This window comes from Saccostrea cucullata, unplaced genomic scaffold (assembly GCF_032062105.1).
Source record: "Saccostrea cucullata isolate Sc308-1 unplaced genomic scaffold, CSIRO_AGI_Scuc_v1 ctg11000, whole genome shotgun sequence".
In the NCBI taxonomy this organism is placed as follows: Eukaryota; Metazoa; Mollusca; class Bivalvia; order Ostreida; family Ostreidae; genus Saccostrea; species Saccostrea cuccullata.
Window position 1 is genome coordinate 1 of NW_026923832.1, and position 19,073 is coordinate 19,073.

Sequence of the window (19,073 nt, forward strand, 5' to 3'; positions counted from 1 at the left end):
AGACCGGAAATGATTTCTAGTATGGTTAGTACTTGAATTGGCATATCATTTATTTTTTAGCCACGTTTAACGTTTTCTTACAATGCATCCTTTTTCATCTTCCAAAAATGGTTTATCTTAAATTTGGTATATTTACTCGTTCTTGATCGTGGTATTATGTATAAAACTGACGTTAATAGGTATTTTGTGGTTGCGGAAGTAGTATGATAGAGAAAGAGAAAAAAAATGGAAATGCGTATAAAAAAACGTAAGAGGGGGTTTTGATGGCTTAAAATATTGCAATTTCTGATAGTTGTTACGATTTTAGGAGATTAGAATTGTGTCTTTCTTTGAATGACTGATTGCATGTTGTTTTACATCTCTTTTGAGAATGATTACTTCTTCAATAGGTTAACACAAAATAATGAAATTGACATTTTGTTGTTAAGACTCAATGTTTCTTTTTTTCACATAAAACTTTCGTGTGAATGTATGTGCTATTCACATAAACCAGAATAGTACATGCAGTAAAACTTATAACGAATTCACTGAAACCTATGATATTACTTCATTATATCCGTAAATCATTATTTCCGGAAAAAAATAGCTGGGGATTTAAGATATTTTTGCCATATCCGTAAAATCGAAATATCCGCGTTCGTACGAAACGGGTTTTACTGTATTATATCGAAATTAAAACAATACCGATACTTTATTTTTTTTCTGTAGTCCGAATACCAATGCTGCTGTCAGGTTGTGGCAAACTTTTTCTCCGCCCACAAAGATGACATTTATGAAAATGCTCAAGGACGACAGGAGGTTACCAAACAGGAAGAAAATATTTACGCCAATACAAGTTCTTAGAATCTCAGTTTGTTTCTGTGTTATCAAAGTGTTATGATGTTTATATGGAATAGGGAATGTATTAGAACATTTAGTATTATTATGATATATATTCTCACATGCAACTTTAAGAATATAAACTTTGAAACTCTTTCAGACATTCAATATGTTAATTTATTTAGATATACCAGGATAAAGTAGATATTAAATATACTTATGTAGAACTACAGTGTATTGTGTATAAAATGCATATATTTGAAAGAATATAGGTTATGAAACAAACTTTGCAGTGAAAAAGGTATATAGATGTAGATGCTGGCAGATTGATCAAAGACAGGACATAAAAAGATGGAAACATTCTTTTTATTAGAAAGTTATGTTGTCTACAATTTACAATGTACATTAAAATATTATCTTTATATTATTCATGTCAAGCTTTGTTTTTACTTGTTCATTTTCTTTATCAATAATAGAAAAGGAAAAATTGTTAATATGATGGCCTATTATTTTACTTCCATTGTCTTTATATGTAAGTAAGGGCAAATTTGATTCTGCAAATCACCCTTAAATTTAAATCAATTGTTAATAGATTTTTTTCTTTCTGTTTTAAGTTTTGTAATAGCAGCGTTTTATTGATACATTTATATTTTCAGGAAATGGTTAACATCTAATAAACGATTCATGTGTACACACATGATTATAAATTTTGATAACCGTTGAAACAATTTCAATTTGTTAAAGATAAACTTTAAGGAAAATTAAAATAATTTTTTCAGTAGAATTACTATCATTAAAATGAATAAAGTCTGATTGATCTTACATTGTACAAATCCAAACTTTTTAGAAGGTCTTTGAGCATCATAAAACGCTACACAATAATTTTAAAAATGCGACGAACGATAGGTAATTAATTTTGATAGAAATGATTTTATTAGCAGCGTACGTCGTGTGAAATAAAAGAAAATAAATAATTTTTATTTTCTGCAAACCTTTCAAAACAACGATTCCAATATATTTAAGATAAATTTAATATAATAAAATGTATAAGGAGAACTTGCTACCAAGAGAAGTTTCATAAGCTGACATTTTAATGTCCTTAAAAATAGTTTTTAAAAAAGTAATATTTTCATTAATTATTTTTACAAGCTATAGTTTTTTTAGGACTATATATTTTCATTTGAAAATTTCAGTTTACTTTTTATGCATTTATTATTTTGTTTGTTTTATTTATTGTATTCCTACTCTTTCATAAAAGCAAAATAAAACAAATATAAAAATGATTTCTTAGCAGTTGTGTTTCGTAAATGATGTTGTTGCAATTTCAGTGGCAGTTATATTATTTTAATGAGTTTGTCTCAAATTCAATTATCAATTCATCTTACTGTTAAAATTTGCAAACATTGAACTTGAATGACGAAGTTTTTTTAGCATACGTATATCTATTTATTAGGAACGAGTATTACCTTCACATTGATAAGAAACCCATTACGTACTAGATAATTTATATTTGTGTTGACATAATTATCTTTTGAACGCATTTTAAAATTCATTAAAACATAGATAATACATATCGTTGAAATGTTTTTTTTAATTCGGAGAGTGTCAATTTTTATTGCTTCTAAAGAAAACAGACGCGATTAAAGAAATAAACTAGAGCACTCTACACCAATCATTTGCATTTGGAATTATTTTAGAAATTACATTCTAGTGTGCTGTGTATTATATGGAATCAACTAATTTAGTTATTTTGAAAAGAAAGGAAACATACTGCGGTGACGTCTATTGACAACTTTGCAAGTTAGTAAATGACATTTTTTTTGTGACATACTTATTTCATGCTTTGATTCTTAAAATACTTTAATTTGTTTTACATCGATATTAATTAAACACAAAGTTCACGGTAGCTATTATAAGGCTTGTATCATCTTCATTTTACAGAAATTTCGAAACTACACTACAGCTAAGTAGATAATGCTTCTTTGGTTAGATGTATACTAATTGTCATTTCCCCACTTCCTGGTATGAAAGCACTTAATGTGAGAGTGTCAAAGTACTTCATGTTAGGTGGACGTACTATTTGTTCATATACATGTCAATACTTTACATGGTCGAAATACGTCTTACATACTAGTAATTTTCTTCTTAAGCAAAATTTCAAATATGAAAAGACATATTTTTGTTATGTTCTTCTTTTCATTTATTTTTTTTTATTAATTGAAATTGGAAGCAAAATGAGAGAAAGATTCTGACTACATTTCTTAGGCAGGTATATAATATGTATCAATATACAATTAAAATAAATCTTAAATGAGGTCTGTTATTTTGTAGTTCGTATGAAAACTTTCATTGTAAATAATAATTTAATTAGCTGTTATTGACCATCTGTTTTTTTTAATTTATTATACATTAATTAAATTAATTATCTTCCTGATATCTTCGTCCTATTTTTTGACTTAATTCTCGCTCTCCTTTATTTGAGACTATCATACTCTACGCTTTTCTTCTACAATAGCTCTCTCATCTTTAACAAACCAACAATAAGTTCATTTCTAGTAGAGTTTGCTACAAATTATGATCTAGCAAAAATGTAGAGTTAGACAAATATATCTCTTTCTCGGAAAATGCTCTTTTCAACAAATTAAACATTTATTTAAAAATAAGCTAATCTTCAAAGCATTGAAGAAACTTAAATACAATGATCTGGTGTTTATGTTAAATAAAGTCACAAGAAACCTCTACACGTGTTTTCAATATAACAAGGAAGTATAATACGATAAAATAAAACTAGGATCGCCGTGAAATATCTTCACATATATATACTTGATACATAATAAACCAACTATTTATAAATCAAAAGGAAGAAAAACACTTTGGAAAGCATAAAAATATGTACAATCAAAGCTGCGCGTTCTCATATGGGACGACGGATAATATTTGACTTGAAAGAAGGAAGAAACTAATCTGATTCTTTTGAGTCTGCAGGAAAGGGAAGCTTAAACAAACTGTGTTGACCGGATTCAAATGGAATGTCTTACTAGTCAGTGACTCCCCTGTTGTGTGGACATATTTATAATTTCAAACATGGAGATTGTATTTTCAATTTATTTTTTGCTACACTTTTCTACCAAAGTGAGCTCTTTTGGTAAGTTGAATGATTTTTATTATTTATCATATCGTTATGTACATGTAGAGGGACAGGTCTCATTTATTATAGATCATGAATTTTGTCGAATCGAATAATTCATAAACAAGTACTAAATGATTGTTAACTTTGAAAAAAGTCATAAACAAATAGATGACTTAGGTGAAATGATCGTAAGGTTTTCCAGATCAAGAGTTAAATTAATGAAATACAAAGTATATTTTACCAGCAGCGTCGGAAACCCAGGGGTGATCTCGTCTTTACTTATCACCCGTGGGTAAACTCGCCGAAAAATCGTCGTATGTAATTAAATATGAATGGGTCATTTGATTGGCCACATAGTTCACGTTACGTATGCATGTTCGGCATTGCCAAAAACATAAAAAACTCATTCCTTAGTTAACACAGCTGACAAAGCCACTCACCGGTGCATTTTCCAGTTAGAAAGAGGTACTCCTTCATAATATCTGACGGATATTAATGTCAGTGACCTGTACGAATTGACTTTCATTGTTTTAAATCAAACTTCGCAAGTTTTAACGAGCGTCAAAATATTTACCATAAATAGCAAAGCAATAAACGTATTTTTCAAAATTGAAGAGTTCTAACTTTCTGATTGGTTGACTAAAAACAACAAATTAGCATATTTTACGGCGATATTTCAGCTAGTTTGCCCACGGGTGATAAGTAAAGACGAGATCACCGTGGAGACGTGGAGACGACGAACAGTATTCAATATCAAAATCCATAAAACAAAACAAAATAGGAGCAGAGCTATAACAGAACTCCGAAACATCAGAGGTGGGATCAGGTGCTATGGAGGAGTAAGCATCCCCTGCCGACCGGTCATATTCGCCGTGTGCTTGTCATGATCAGGAAATAACGGGAAAATCCAGTCAAATCAGTGTATAAATAATGGACTAACAATTAGTAAGAAAAACGTCAGTCAGCATTTGTCTCAATGATAAATTGTATTTGCTGACAAGGTCATTGTATCGACAAAAGAAACAAATAATATAAAATAGAAGTGAAATATGTCATTTAATAAAGTAAATGGCGAAAGAACTACCGACACACTTACTGAAACAAAATGAGAGTTCGGTAAGAAATAAATTCAAATATAGCGTAGTACACATCTTGAACAATATATTGCACAGTCTTACTCCCGTCCCAGCACCATCTTGGTAATGTAACATGATGTACATAGGAAAAACGGGGTTCAACCAGACTAGAATACAAGTCAAAAAGATCCCTAATAAACATCATAAGATTTAAAAACCATATTTAAGATTCACTAAAATGCTACCTGCAACCTGCGACCTGCCTTCAAAGCCTCAATTACAATATTTTTTTTCTTTAGTCAGATAAAAAGTTTAAAAGTTATCTTTCTTGACTAAATAGAATACATATATATCCGTAAGTTTTTAAGACTCTGAATAATTCAAATGTTAAAAAATGAATACGTTATAAAATAAAGTGCTCTTATAATTTTATGATTGGATAAAACACTACTTTGTGTTTTCTTATGCAGAACAACTTATCAAACCCGGAATGACAGTGGCTACAAGTAGTTCTGTCGGATGGGGAGGCTTTGCAAACAAGACAGTCGATGGAAACTATTCACAGAATAATTATACATACTGCATGCATACAGAAAAAGGACACCGAGAGGCATGGCTGAAAATTGACTTAGGGGATGTTTACAATTTGAAGAGTGTCAAAATATGGTACAGGGCTGACAGTAAGGAATTATTTTTTTAGTTGTAAGATTACATGAGTAATCTGTTAAAAAAAATATAAAAACACGGTGGGAGAGGGGTCTTGTTTCACTAACATTATATAAGTAATATCTTTATCATATATTCCGTATTTGTTTGTTTTAATTGTGTGAAAGTAATATTGATAATATATTCGTAGAATCTTTGTAGTACACACGTTTTATTTCGAGAAGTCTTTTTTTCTCCTTAATTAAATAATCTTTTTATCTGTTGCAATTTAAAAATGTTTAAAAAATCACACTATAATGTTTAAGTAAAAATAATTATTTGTTCATTATATACATTAAAGATTGATTGATTGATTAATTGTATGTTGTTTAACGTCCCTCTCGAAAATTGTTCACTCCCATGGACAAATCATGTCACCACTTTCCAGTGGAAAGCGATTTTTTTTTCTATACACGGCATTCATGATCAGGGCCATTGAGTACTGAGGGTTAAATACATTAAAGAAGATTTTGTCGCAATAAGTCAAGTACAATGCATCAGTACATGCCCTGTGATTACATGTATCATTCTATTATAAATAAAAAAGAATCTACGATGGCTTAATATTAAGAAGAAAGTTAGTTGACAAAATGTTTTTCACATGTTTTTTTCATCGTTATTTATACAATTCTTATTTCAGATAAGATTGAAAGTGTAAACACCAAAAGATTAAAAGGGTTTTCTATCCGTTTGTCCAAGTTACCGGAACTAAATTCCAGTGAAATATGTTATCAGGATCCTGGAAACGAATCACTTCCTATTATGTTATCGAGGTTCTGTAAAGGTGTAGCTCGGTACGTATGGTTCTACACGGACAAAGACAATGGTGGTGGGGTGTTCCTGGAAATATGTGAAGTGGATGTTTACGGTAAGAAAAAATAATGGTTTGAGTGTTTTGGACACTTGCTTTACAGTGTTTGTATTTGAGAAAAATTTGATAATTACATTTCACGATTCTGAAAATCATACTTTACTTGAAATTCATCATTGTCAATATAATCAACATTTGATGAATTTTTTGTCCGTATTCAATGATATAGGTTGTCCAGAAAAACATTCTGGGGAAAATTGTTCCAAATGTAATTATAGTTGTTATGATACCTGTGATATCATAAATGGAGAATGCAGCTGTACCAAACCGGGCTACGAACCTCCTGAATGTGTCAAACGTATATGCTATCTTCTAAGATATTTCACCAAGGTATTTGATACATTATCACATGTATTTTAAAATTACATCATTCTAAATCTTTCATTTTACTATTGAATATAGAGTGTCCGAAATGGTGGTATGGACCTAACTGTAAGAATCGTTGTGAAAATTGCAAAAAAGGGGTATGTGACCATGTAACAGGAGATTGTGAGAAGGGCTGTAAGAATGGATGGAAAAATGATATTAAATGTGACCAGCGTAAGTTTTTATCAATTACGAGGCAATATGTGGTCTCCATAATTATTTCATACGCGGACAAGATATAAAATTCTTTGTATACAAATACATATATGTTATAATAAGATAGATAGATTGAAATATATATAACTGAATTCAAATAAATTACTAGTTTGTAAATTAATAAATGAGTAAAAAAAATAGATTATTTATTGATCTAAATAGATGTTTAAGCGAAGAAAAACATTACATGTTTAAGACTCAAAAGTTCAATGGTGATGCGATACCCCAACGCAAATAGTAATGATTGCTTTTTACTTCAACAAATAAGTGCTCTCTCTCTCTCTCTCTCTCTCTCTCTCTCTCTCAATTACACATACACATCTTACAGCATATAAAGGTCAATTATTAAAGTCGTTAGCAACTGTAGCAATTAGGAAATATAGAGTTATTCAAGTTGTTGACTTCTAAGTATCATAAAGAGAAAATGACTTATTTTCACGTGGTACCAAATCTATGAAAGATTATACTTTAAGAATTCTTTTTGTAATATAAATATCTTAAATGCCTAATAAACCATCTACCCCCCCCCCTCCCTCCACCCCAACAAAAAGACATGGATATGCTTGTTTAGTTTTATTCAACCTGTCTCAAAATTCTACAGTTAACATTTAACGACATGCACAGCGTAATTTGATTTTTGGGCTTTTCCCCTGGAGTTGAATAGTTCCAATGCTTAAAGAAATTCTGTGTTTCCTTTCAATGTATATCAATGCTGTTGTTTGTGATTCTCTCAAAACAACTTTGAATGCAGATCTAGAAAATATATTTATTAATTTTAGTGCAAGTTAACATTTTTTATCAAAATCTCTGATAAGGTATGCTGGTTTTTTGTCTATGAATACCTTGAAAAATTATCAGGTAAAGCATGCTGCGTATGACCTTAATAGATCGAGCTTTTGATTACATATTTTATTTTGTAACATATGTGTACCAAACACACCATATTTAGATTAACATTTTTGAAAATCAGAAATATCTATTTGCTAAAAGAATTTCTTTATTGGGAAAAATTGACAAAATGATGAATCTGTCGACGTCTTTCAGGAAAACCATCATAAAAAAAGCATTGTGATAGAAAAATTGGTAAAGAGCTAAATCCACGAATGTGCTAAATCGGCCTAATGATTTTAGGAAAAATAAAGTGAGGGGAAGAAGAAAATTATTTACGGAAATATTATCCTTAGGTATCAAACTTGAATAGTTTACACCAAAATTTTCATTTGATGACGTCATATTTGTGTAGAAAACGTCTAAACACGTGAACTTTGCCACTTTTTATCAAAATTTAGCATTTTATTCGTCTTTGATTCAAATTTTTGCTGTGGCCACACCCTTTGAACAAAATAAAATTCACACCATTAAAAAGAAAATTAAAAAATAAACAAATAGAATGTCATTTTATTTTGTTCGAGGGGTGTGGCCACATCGAAATATTTAATTTTCGTTCGATTCAAATCTCTTCGCACCGACCACCAAAGTGGAAATAATGGGGGTTTACCCAAATTAATTAAAAAGAAACAAGATTATATGTTGCTTTTGTAAATTTTAATTAGTTTTTAAATGCAAATATACCATTTATTATAAGTTATTTTGTGTTGTGGTGCAGAAAAAAGTACGAAAGTCTCTCGGAGTCTCTATAAGCATGAATGCATGAAGATGCAATAATGGTGACTCATTCCTAACCCAAGACTTTTTAGTCAAGCGCAGCTGATCTAGGTTTACATTATCATTGATTAGGCTGAAATATTTTCAAAAAATGGATACTCTTTCCCCCAAATCTTATTTATTTCACAAACAATGTATTGATGTTTTATCTCCCGATCTCGTCTACATGGTCACTATGTAATCAAAGGGAGATCACCCGAGAAACTTTATTGTCACCAAGTCGGAATTAGTCCTAGAATATATTTTTAACATAAACAATTACATCGGTAGCAACTACCAGGATGTATATATAAACTGAAAATTATTGCTTTACTCCTTTACAAAACACAAATTGTGTATGTCGTGAAGTCTGCATCGACTGGCTTCATAAATGATAAAAATGATTTACGTTTGGCTGAGTCAAGATACAAGCGCACAAAGCCACAGGCCCTATCCGAAACCAACATGCATTTCAGAAACTGCTGTTTGCATTTCAAGAAGACCGCTTAATTTTAAAAAGTTTATTATGAAAAATATTTTCCGATCCGAGAGTTTATTACATATGTAGGCCTAGCGAAGTATTGAACCTAGAAAATTCGAGTTGAAAATTCAAATAGATCTATTGAAATAAACAATTTGCGAAAATATATTGATTTTTGATCGCGTGTAATTTTTGTGATGGGCCTTTATTAGACTAATACAATGTACATTGTAAAAACGAATAACTTACTACATGTACCGAGATAGTGACAACTCTTTATGGTTGCAGGTAATTCCAGTCTCGCCTTCATGCCACATGAAAAAAAAGTAAAAGGGAGGCTACTTGTTTATCTCTTTTTATTTTGAGTTACTCCTCTCAAATGTAACCTGTTCAACTTCAGGTCTAAGGGAAAGAGGGCAGACAAGATTAGCAAGTCAGTTTATGGTAGAGTACATTCTTATAGGAGATAGAGCCTGGACATAAAATGAGAAGCTAAGAGAGAGTGAGGTCTCCTAATGAAAAAAATTAGCCTGAGGGTAATGGGGGGGGGATATTTGGATCCCCACAATATCACTCATATGACAAATCATTACAGTACTGATGTGTGACAAATAACAATGCAGATAACTTAAGTACTTGTTTATAAGACAATGATATATGCAATGAATATGCCAATAAAGATATTACAGGGATACAGTAATATTTAAAAAGAAATTAATAATTGAATTGCATTTTCATTTATTTTAAAAAATCGGTACTGATGTTTCGTGACTTGGTCATTGGATTAATTCATTATACCGGTATGTCCCAATTGTAAATACATGTATCATAAACGGATTGAACTGGTAATTTTACCTGTCTGTCATTTTTGTTTTCTTGAAATAAAGTATAGAACATCATAGATAGGGCGTTTGTCTCTGATTCATTCAACGTGGTATCCGGGGGGGGGGGGGGTTATGGTAAGGTAATATTTTGCTTGGTTTCAAATGACACAACGATTTTTTTTTTCACCCCGCATATATTTTGAAAGAACATCGGCGTTGTCACATGACAAAGATTCATGATATTTGCACGTGAAGTTAGTTTCGTTTATTATACCTCTACTGAATTTTCCCTATATAAAATTAAGTGATTAGATCTGAACAATTCCATAGAAATCGCTGTGAATCAGCTAATCCTCGTGCGTTAGTTTTTGAGCTAATCTCTTCGTCGATAGCTAGTCATGCTAATCCTCGTGCGTTAGTTTTTTTTTTTTTTTAGCTAATCCCTCTGTCGAAAGCTAGTCATGCTAAGTCGCGGTTATCCGTAATCCTCTAGTTTTTCAATAAATATAAATTTTGATTTTATTCAGTTATGAGAATATTGATTAGTTATATAATCTGTAAATATTAAAATTTTTTTTAAGGTCCCCCCCCCCTATTTCAACACGCACTTGTCGCAGTCTAGTCAAAGAAGGGGAAGTGTAGATTTTTAAAATAAAACGTGGTACTGAGAGAAGTTTGGTAAAATTTTTCACTTTGATTTATAACGTTTTTATCGTTCATTGGTGGATTTATATAAATTAAGTAATTTACATTAAATAATTGGTTTACGTGCCATTTCCGTTCATCCAACTTCGCAATTAAGCCCTTAGCGAGCGAAGATGGTGGTTATTTTTTAAATTTTGTAATTTAAACACTTTGGAAATCTTGTGTTTTCATTTTGTAATTTTTGTAAAGGAAAAAGCTAATTTTTGCGGCCGATTTTATGCTTAGCAGGCACGAAGCAACAAACGGGGGGGGGCACTTTTTCCCAACATTACCTATACTATTGAATATGTTTATTGAAAGGTTTGTGCCCCTCCCCCACTTCTTACCATAGTAAAATGATGTCAGGGAAATGTAGTATTGTTTGCAAAACAATTGGTAGTGAAAGAAAGTTGACATTTAAAAAAGTTCCCCCACCCCTCCCCCATGAAATTGGATTTTCGAGTTTGAGTAAGTTCTTTTTCTTTTTCTTTTTTTTTTATTTGCTTGTCAAGTAAGTGAAAAAAAATTCTCTGGCCGCCCCCCCCCCCCTCTTTTCTCTTTCAAAGACGATGCTACGTGCGCCTGCTTTGCATCAATTTTGTTTAAGAGTCTACTATTGTGGTTTCTCTCCTAAATATATATACTGCTCTGTGTGCGTAAGATACATATGTAGCCTTCAATATTGTCACTATTTTTCGTGTATTACATGTAAAAACTGTGTACATATCAAATCTTCAGGAAATGCCATAAATTAAGGAAGTGCAGCGAAATCTTTAAATGACAATATAATAAATGATGATTTAACAACAAACATATTCATTTTTTATTAAGCATTTTTTTTAAGCTTGATGTTTTCGTTATTAAAGAACACTTGTCTATTCTCTGTCAAAATCTCTATTTTTTAAGTTTGTATGCCGTAGGACCATATAATAACACATTTAAGGATATTAAAATCCGTTTCCTCCATGGCTACCATAGTATATATTGTACTACAAAAAATTCAGTTTTACTCAGATATGATAAATTTACACTTTGTGTTAGTGTTTAACTTAATCTGCCCCTTATTTTCATTTAAAAGGTGTTGCATGTATCCACGGTTTTTCCACTCAATCATTATTTATAAATATATAACAACTAGTTCTCATTTCTTTGAATTACAGATAAATTAAAAAAAAAAAAACAATCCATTTTTCAGAACTTCTTAAAAATTCATAGAAACATTGTCCTAAAATTTTAAGATTTTGAAGAATGGCCTATATTGTTGAATTTATTCCATAAACGTTTATGTGTTATTTTTATACAAAACGTCAACGTCACGGTGTTGAAGCATATAACGTCAACGTAATGACGTGACAGCATTGATTAAGAAAACAATGCTAAATTGAAACGGCTGTAAAAAGAAAACCAGAAAAGATATTCTTAAAAAATAAAATGTTTTACAACAGACAAATCTTCGAGTATAATTTCAGGAAGTTTCACTTATTTTGATGACTAGGCGGATTTTTGCACTTCGTGAACTTAGCTCTTTAAAAAGGAAATAAAATGAAAATCGGTAACTAGTATTTAGAAATCGATGTGAACAAAAAAAAAAACCAACAGCAGATCCTTGAGAGAATGGGTTTCCCTATATGTATGGATACTGTTGTAACCAAATTAATTTATACACACATAGGTAATGCCTCTAGTCTAAAGATCACTTTTCTGTCTTTCGAACATGAATCCTTAATGCTTAATGATTTTAACGTGTTACTCATCATTCATTTCAGCATGTAATAAGGGTTATTACGGTAAGAATTGTTCGAAATCCTGTGGACGTTGCGCAAACAAAAAAGCATGTAATTTTAAAAATGGCAACTGCCCTTCTGGAAAGTGTGAACCAGGGTGGACAAGTACACTGGGAAAAAACGGAAGAAAGGGAAAAAAATGCGATCAAGGTGTGTATGTACTTTCAAATTTCATAGAACCGGTAGTCTTTTAATATACATTTAACAGTTATATTATTTATTTGGTTTTTAGAATGTCCGAATGGAACCTTTGGATTGAACTGTAAGCATAACTGCAGTGGACATTGCACAGGAGGATTGTCATGCAACAAAACGACCGGGATCTGTGATGCTGGTTGTACAAATGGATGGAGAACTCCGCGCTGCAGTAAAAGTAAATTAATTTTGTACAATTTGTAATAAATAAATCTGAAAATTAGACTTTTCTTTGATCGCTAACTTGTATGAGTAACTTGTGAGATAAATTTCTATTGTTGAGCTTTGTAACAAATGCAAATATTCAAAGATTTAAAGAGCTTCACATTTAATTTTTTTTCTATTAAAAGTAACATTTAAGATGACTTCAACTTTGAACATGTAGGGAAACTGAGTTTTGTTTCTTCGAAGTTAAAAAGTATCATTTCATCATTCATTGAATAAACGATTTAATAGATTTATTAAAAGAAATTAAATTTAAGACAAAGAGTCATTCTTTGAAGGGAAATATTCTTTTGATATAAAATATTTCACTTTGAATATTTTATTACTAATGCTTGCGACAATGAAAAACTATGGGTGTTGTTGTTATATGCTACATGTAATTATTGTATTTATAATATTTACAATTTGCCAGGTATATGTTTATGTTGGACTTCATGGTAAACGTTAGCACTTTTTACATTTAAGATTATCTTTAAAAAATTCTCTTTTTTATTAATTTTATAATTTTTTTTGCACTTGAGCTCTAACTTCCAGTGTGTTCGATATTTCAGAATACATTGTGAAATATTAAATATTGTAGAATGCAATGAAGGCTTTTATGGAAAGAACTGCATTAATCCATGTGGACACTGTGCCAACAAATCAGCATGTGATCACGTGACAGGTTTCTGTCCATTAGGAAACTGTGCACCCGGATTTAAAAGTTTCTCCTATAAAAGCTGTGATAAAGGTATGGTGGTAACATTTTCAAGATGTTCATGATCTTTAATTAGAGAAAAATTGTTTTCAATTACATATTTTACTTCAGAATGTGATGACAAAACGTTTGGAAAAAACTGCGAGGAAACTTGCAGTGGACATTGTAGAGGGGGGTTGCCATGTAATAAAACAGACGGAAGATGTCCTGGAGGATGTGCAGATGGGTGGATGAATCCCTATTGCAATGAAAGTTAGTCAACATAAAAGAAATATAACAAAATGAGTATTTTAGCTTAACAGTCTAAGGTATACTGTATATAATTTTGCTCTATGCAATATAGATATATCGCTTCCTATTTGAATTCAAGTTATTTTAAGGTCTCACACAAGGACATAATTTAACTTTATATTTTTATATAGCTTGAATTAAATTATTTAATGAATTAGACTCTCAGCAGATAATTCATGACAAAGAAAATGAAGATTAATGCGTAAACAAAAATTTGAAATATGTGGCTTTCAATAATGAAAATTGACTGTAAACATACCTTTCCTGAAATACACGTGGGTTTCACATCTTGACAAATAGTCTACACACCGTCTAGGAAATTTCATCATGCACACCATAAAAAATTCCCTTTTAATTCAGTGGGATAATTCTGCTACAGATACGATATGCTTAGTACATGAGTCCAAATGTAATACTGTGGGCCTAAAAAAATGCCAAAAATTAAAAAAAAAAAAAGAATAAGTCCATTTTGTTTGGCTATTTCCTTGCGTATGACCTTTAAAATGCGATGGTGACATTTTTATCAATTCAAAAAGTAAATGTTGAAGGATTGCTTCATTTATCTTAAATGTATGAGTTAAAATGTATACATGTACTAGTAGTGTTTTGATAAATTGAAGTGAAATTGCTCTATGTTCTAAGGACCAATTTTGGCAAGAGGTATTTTTTTCTCTAATTGATCCGTAATTATCAATATATGGTGTCCTGAAACTTGTAGAAACTTGAATTAGATACACTGAACTCATAGTATAATCAATATAAATATTTTGTCTTTGTAAAATTAGAACCGATTTTATATATATGAGCGTATATATACATGTATTCGCATAATTCCTTTGAAACAAACTGTCATAACACATTATTCAATAAAAAATGTGTTCTAAACCTACAGTTTCTGTATTCTTCTGATATATTAATATTACATAAAAAAAAATTAAGCGCGACTTTTCGCGAAAACAAAATTCTTATACGGTACCAATGTTAATGCACGATATGATTTGGATATATTGTAGTACCCAAAGGGCTCTTAATTGATCTGCTTTGACCTTACATTTTTGTTCTTCTTTAACATTCTTTTGTTTTTGAAATGAGATTGTATTTATATTGAATATACATATAGTAATCTTAATTCATCTCAACCTAACTGACAATGGTTCTGCTTTTCAATTGGGAGGGATAACTGTTCAAAGTCTTTCATTTTTATAGTTCAATGTAACAAAAAAGAACCTTCTTTCTAGCGTGCAGTCATGGCTTATATGGAAGGGAATGTAGATTTCCCTGTGGTAAATGTGCCAGAAACGCACATTGTAACCATGTGAACGGTTCCTGTCCTTTCGGTGACTGTATGCCTGGATTTAAACAAAAAGACGACCAGAGATGCGATAAAGGTACATGTATATTGAGGATTCTTTTCAAATGTTTAAGTCTTGTAGAGAAAACATATTAATTTTTTGAATTAATCATTTTTCCAGAATGCGATAAAGGATCCTTTGGAGATTTCTGTGAGAAAAACTGTAGTGGACACTGTGCAGAGGGATTGCATTGCAACAAAACCGACGGTGTCTGCCCCAGAGGTTGTGAAGATGGATGGATATTGCCTAACTGCAATGAAAGTAAATATGAGTTGTATTTTAGGAAAGGATGATTATGGTGCATTCAGTTACGTGATTTATTTTAACGTTTGAAGATGTCTTGCAATTAGAGCCTATTATTTCTGGATATTTCACCATTGTGTTCATTTTTATATATGATCGGAATATATGAATACTGGAAAAGTGCTCTTGTACACTTTCACTTATTTTATATGCAAAAATGCATTGAGTAGTGCCTTACGTGTAGCATAGAGCATTCTAGGCTAAAAATATAATAGTTTTGCTGAAACACAACCCCCTAGATTACGAATTAAACACTCTAGTGGCTGTTATGAGCCACCAAAAGAAAACAAATCTGAACACAAAGTCGGAAACTAAAAACTTTACATTTTCAAAGGAAGAATATGTTATCTTTGTTTTAAATATATTTGAAACTATTCTAAGAAAAAAAATTGTTTGCAGAAGATGTTTTTCTAAACAGAAAACAATTGACGTACGAGGGCATTAAGCATTAACCTAATGTTTATCTGTCATATGTTGTCATGTATACATATTTTATTTCAAAGAACCACACAGTCTATACTATAAAGATTTTATACTGCATGGAAAAAGTATCTGCTATATTTACAGCATGCAAGAAAGGATTCTATGGTACAGTATGTAGTCTGTCCTGTGGATTTTGTGCTTTGAACGCAACGTGTGATCACGTGACCGGTTCCTGCCCTTCTGGTCTCTGCCAACCAGGATGGAAGAAAACACAAGATAAACGATGTGACAAAGGTAAAAAATAACCTACTTTAGTAAACAATTACATGTGTTTAGGTGACCCTTCGTTTACGTAAACTGCTAACAGCAGGTCAGCACACAATGTTTTCTTGTCAAATTCATTTTAGGCATCGATATACCTATATGTATCAACCACCTCGTGGACTAGAAAGCATTTTAAATTTAAAAGTTGAACTAAAGCCTTTGCTTAACTTAATGCACATTTTGTGAAACTTAATTTGATTTATAATATTAGTTTCATTTGGGTCCATCTTTGTTGATGCTGACATTTTCATGTTTAAAAGATACTTTAAAATAATTTGTCCACACATATATCCGTTTATAGAGTGTGAATATGGATCCTTTGGAAAGCATTGTATGTACAGCTGCAGCCGACAATGCAAAGAGAAATTACACTGCAATAAAATCAACGGGGCTTGTTTTGGAGGATGTAAAGACGGTTGGACAAATGACCAGTGCAATAAACGTAAGTAGACCAGATGATTTTGATTAAGATGAGAAAGACATAACTCAATAGACGGTTAGAATTTGGTTTGATTGGTTTTTGGCTCGTTTTATGTAAAAAAGCAATATCGTTATCATAGGTCAATTATGATAAATAATATATCTGCCTCTGCTTTGAAGGCAGCTTGTGGCAGATTAACAGATAATATTGTTTTCAATATCTACTCCATTAAAAATGATACGATCGAAAAAGATATTTATAGATTAAATCAGATATCGACACATGTACAATATAACTATAATAAACTTTTAAAAAATCAAACTCCTATCTGAAAATTGTTATTACAGCATGCAGTATCGGGTGGTATGGCAAAGACTGCCAGGAAAAGTGTGGTCACTGTGGAGGTACTGAGACCTGTCGTCATATCAACGGTTCCTGTCCAGGACAATGTGGACCTGGATATCAAGGAGAGAAATGTGACATCGGTATGTGTGTGATTATTTCAAGGCAACGTGCTTTATTTGTTCTCATACAAGTATTCATAAAATTATAATCATGCCTCATAAGGATATAAAAAATCTAATAACGGTAGAAATTCGATTTATTTCAATTAAATTGATTTTTGTCTTTGTCTATGATTTTGTATCTTCAAAAAATTTAAGTATGTGCTTTTAATTCAGAATGTGAGGACGGGGCATTTGGATTCAGTTGCAATAACTCTTGTGCTAAAGGTTGTTTGTCAGTCTGCAATAAGAAAATTGGAACATGTGATCAGTGCCTATCGGGGTATATAGGAGACTTCTGCAATATAACTGGTACACTAGAGTAAATATTACAAATGAAATTTGTTTCCTAAGGGGTAGAGAACTTGTATAAATGAATGTGTATGCATTTTCTTCATATTACATGTACATGTACATGTAACTAACCATTTGTATTAAATATGAACAAAAATTTTAAAATACGTCAATGTATCAAAAGATTACACAGCAATTTGTTATATTCATGTGTAAATACATATAAGTATTCTACACTGTCTGTATTTAATTTACATTCTCAAACTATACACTGTCAGTGTTATTAACTTACCGAACACCCTTATCAGAAAATTAGTAAAAAAAATATATTTTAAAAATGCTACTTTTATCAAACGTTGACTATTCTGATTTTCACGCATATGATGTTGTACTTGGTCAAACGAACATAATACGACATATCAACTACTTATCTATCTAGAATATGTAAAATTGCATTTAAATAATCATAAATAATAATCGTAAAATATGATTTGTGTTAGGTCATATTCTTAAACATTTGATGCAGAATATTAGATTTAATTTTTTTCACTTCAAATCCCTTTGAGAACGCTATACTGTAGTCATATAGGGCTGTCATTAAATGCGTTGAATTAACGGCTTCAAACTTTGATCTGGATTAGACACGTATGCTCATAAGGCTAAAAGATACTTTTTTCGTACTAGTAACTACTTGGGATATCGTAAGATATATTATATCTATAAAATATGGTGTTATTAATTTAAGAGGAACAATTCAGTTGCAGAATCCCAAGCACAGGATTCGACAATGCCTGCTGCAGGAGTAGGTATACCAATTACTATAATTGTCGTCATAGCACTCACTGCTTTAGTGACTGTTCTCATGAGGTAAGTGGGTTCAGAGAATTCTTTTGTGAATAAACACAGTAATATGTCCCCATACTATCTTTTTAGAAACTCTAGTATGCAGTCTTTTCATCGATTTCAATTTCCAAAATTTATAGATATATATTTTTTTTTCTAGAAAAGCAAGGCAGAAGAAAGCTGCTGATTTGGATCTTCCAGAGAGGAATAAAATTATATAGCAACGGTATGTTATACCTTTACATGTATACATCTATTAAAAACCTTTAAAAAATACTACATTATGCATATTGCCTTCAATTACACTTTTCAATAAGAAACAACATATGGATTGTCGTTTAACAGTGATGATACATAAATATTAACAGAAAATTGCATAACGAGGAAATGAAGCTAATTTTTGGAATTATAAAAGTTTCTCCAAAAATGTACAAATTAAAGATATGACAAACAGTCTCTATATTTCACTCTTCATGCAGCCCTGTCCGTTTTTTAAAATTAAATATTAATCTGTTGAACATATGTGTTAGAATATTAATTTTACCTTTGCTAGAAAATGAAACTAATGTTAATGTAAACAATTCTGCAAACGGTGGACATGT

At 31.1% G+C, this 19,073-nt stretch overlaps 1 protein-coding gene across 1 annotated transcript; it reads left to right on the forward strand.

The window, feature by feature from the left end:
- Positions 1-3,611: 3,611 nt before the first annotated feature.
- LOC134265008 (multiple epidermal growth factor-like domains protein 10) lies at positions 3,612-18,692 on the forward strand. The gene is made up of 17 exons (XM_062747249.1): positions 3,612-3,964; positions 5,496-5,705; positions 6,371-6,598; positions 6,771-6,899; positions 7,004-7,141; positions 12,583-12,750; positions 12,833-12,973; positions 13,601-13,750; positions 13,829-13,969; positions 15,247-15,396; positions 15,481-15,621; positions 16,231-16,380; positions 16,712-16,852; positions 17,179-17,316; positions 17,512-17,646; positions 18,387-18,495; positions 18,632-18,692. Exons 1-17 carry the CDS (start codon positions 3,904-3,906, stop codon positions 18,690-18,692), a joined length of 2,391 nt encoding a protein of 796 aa, XP_062603233.1. The 5' UTR covers positions 3,612-3,903.
- The last annotated feature ends 381 nt before the right edge of the window (positions 18,693-19,073 follow it).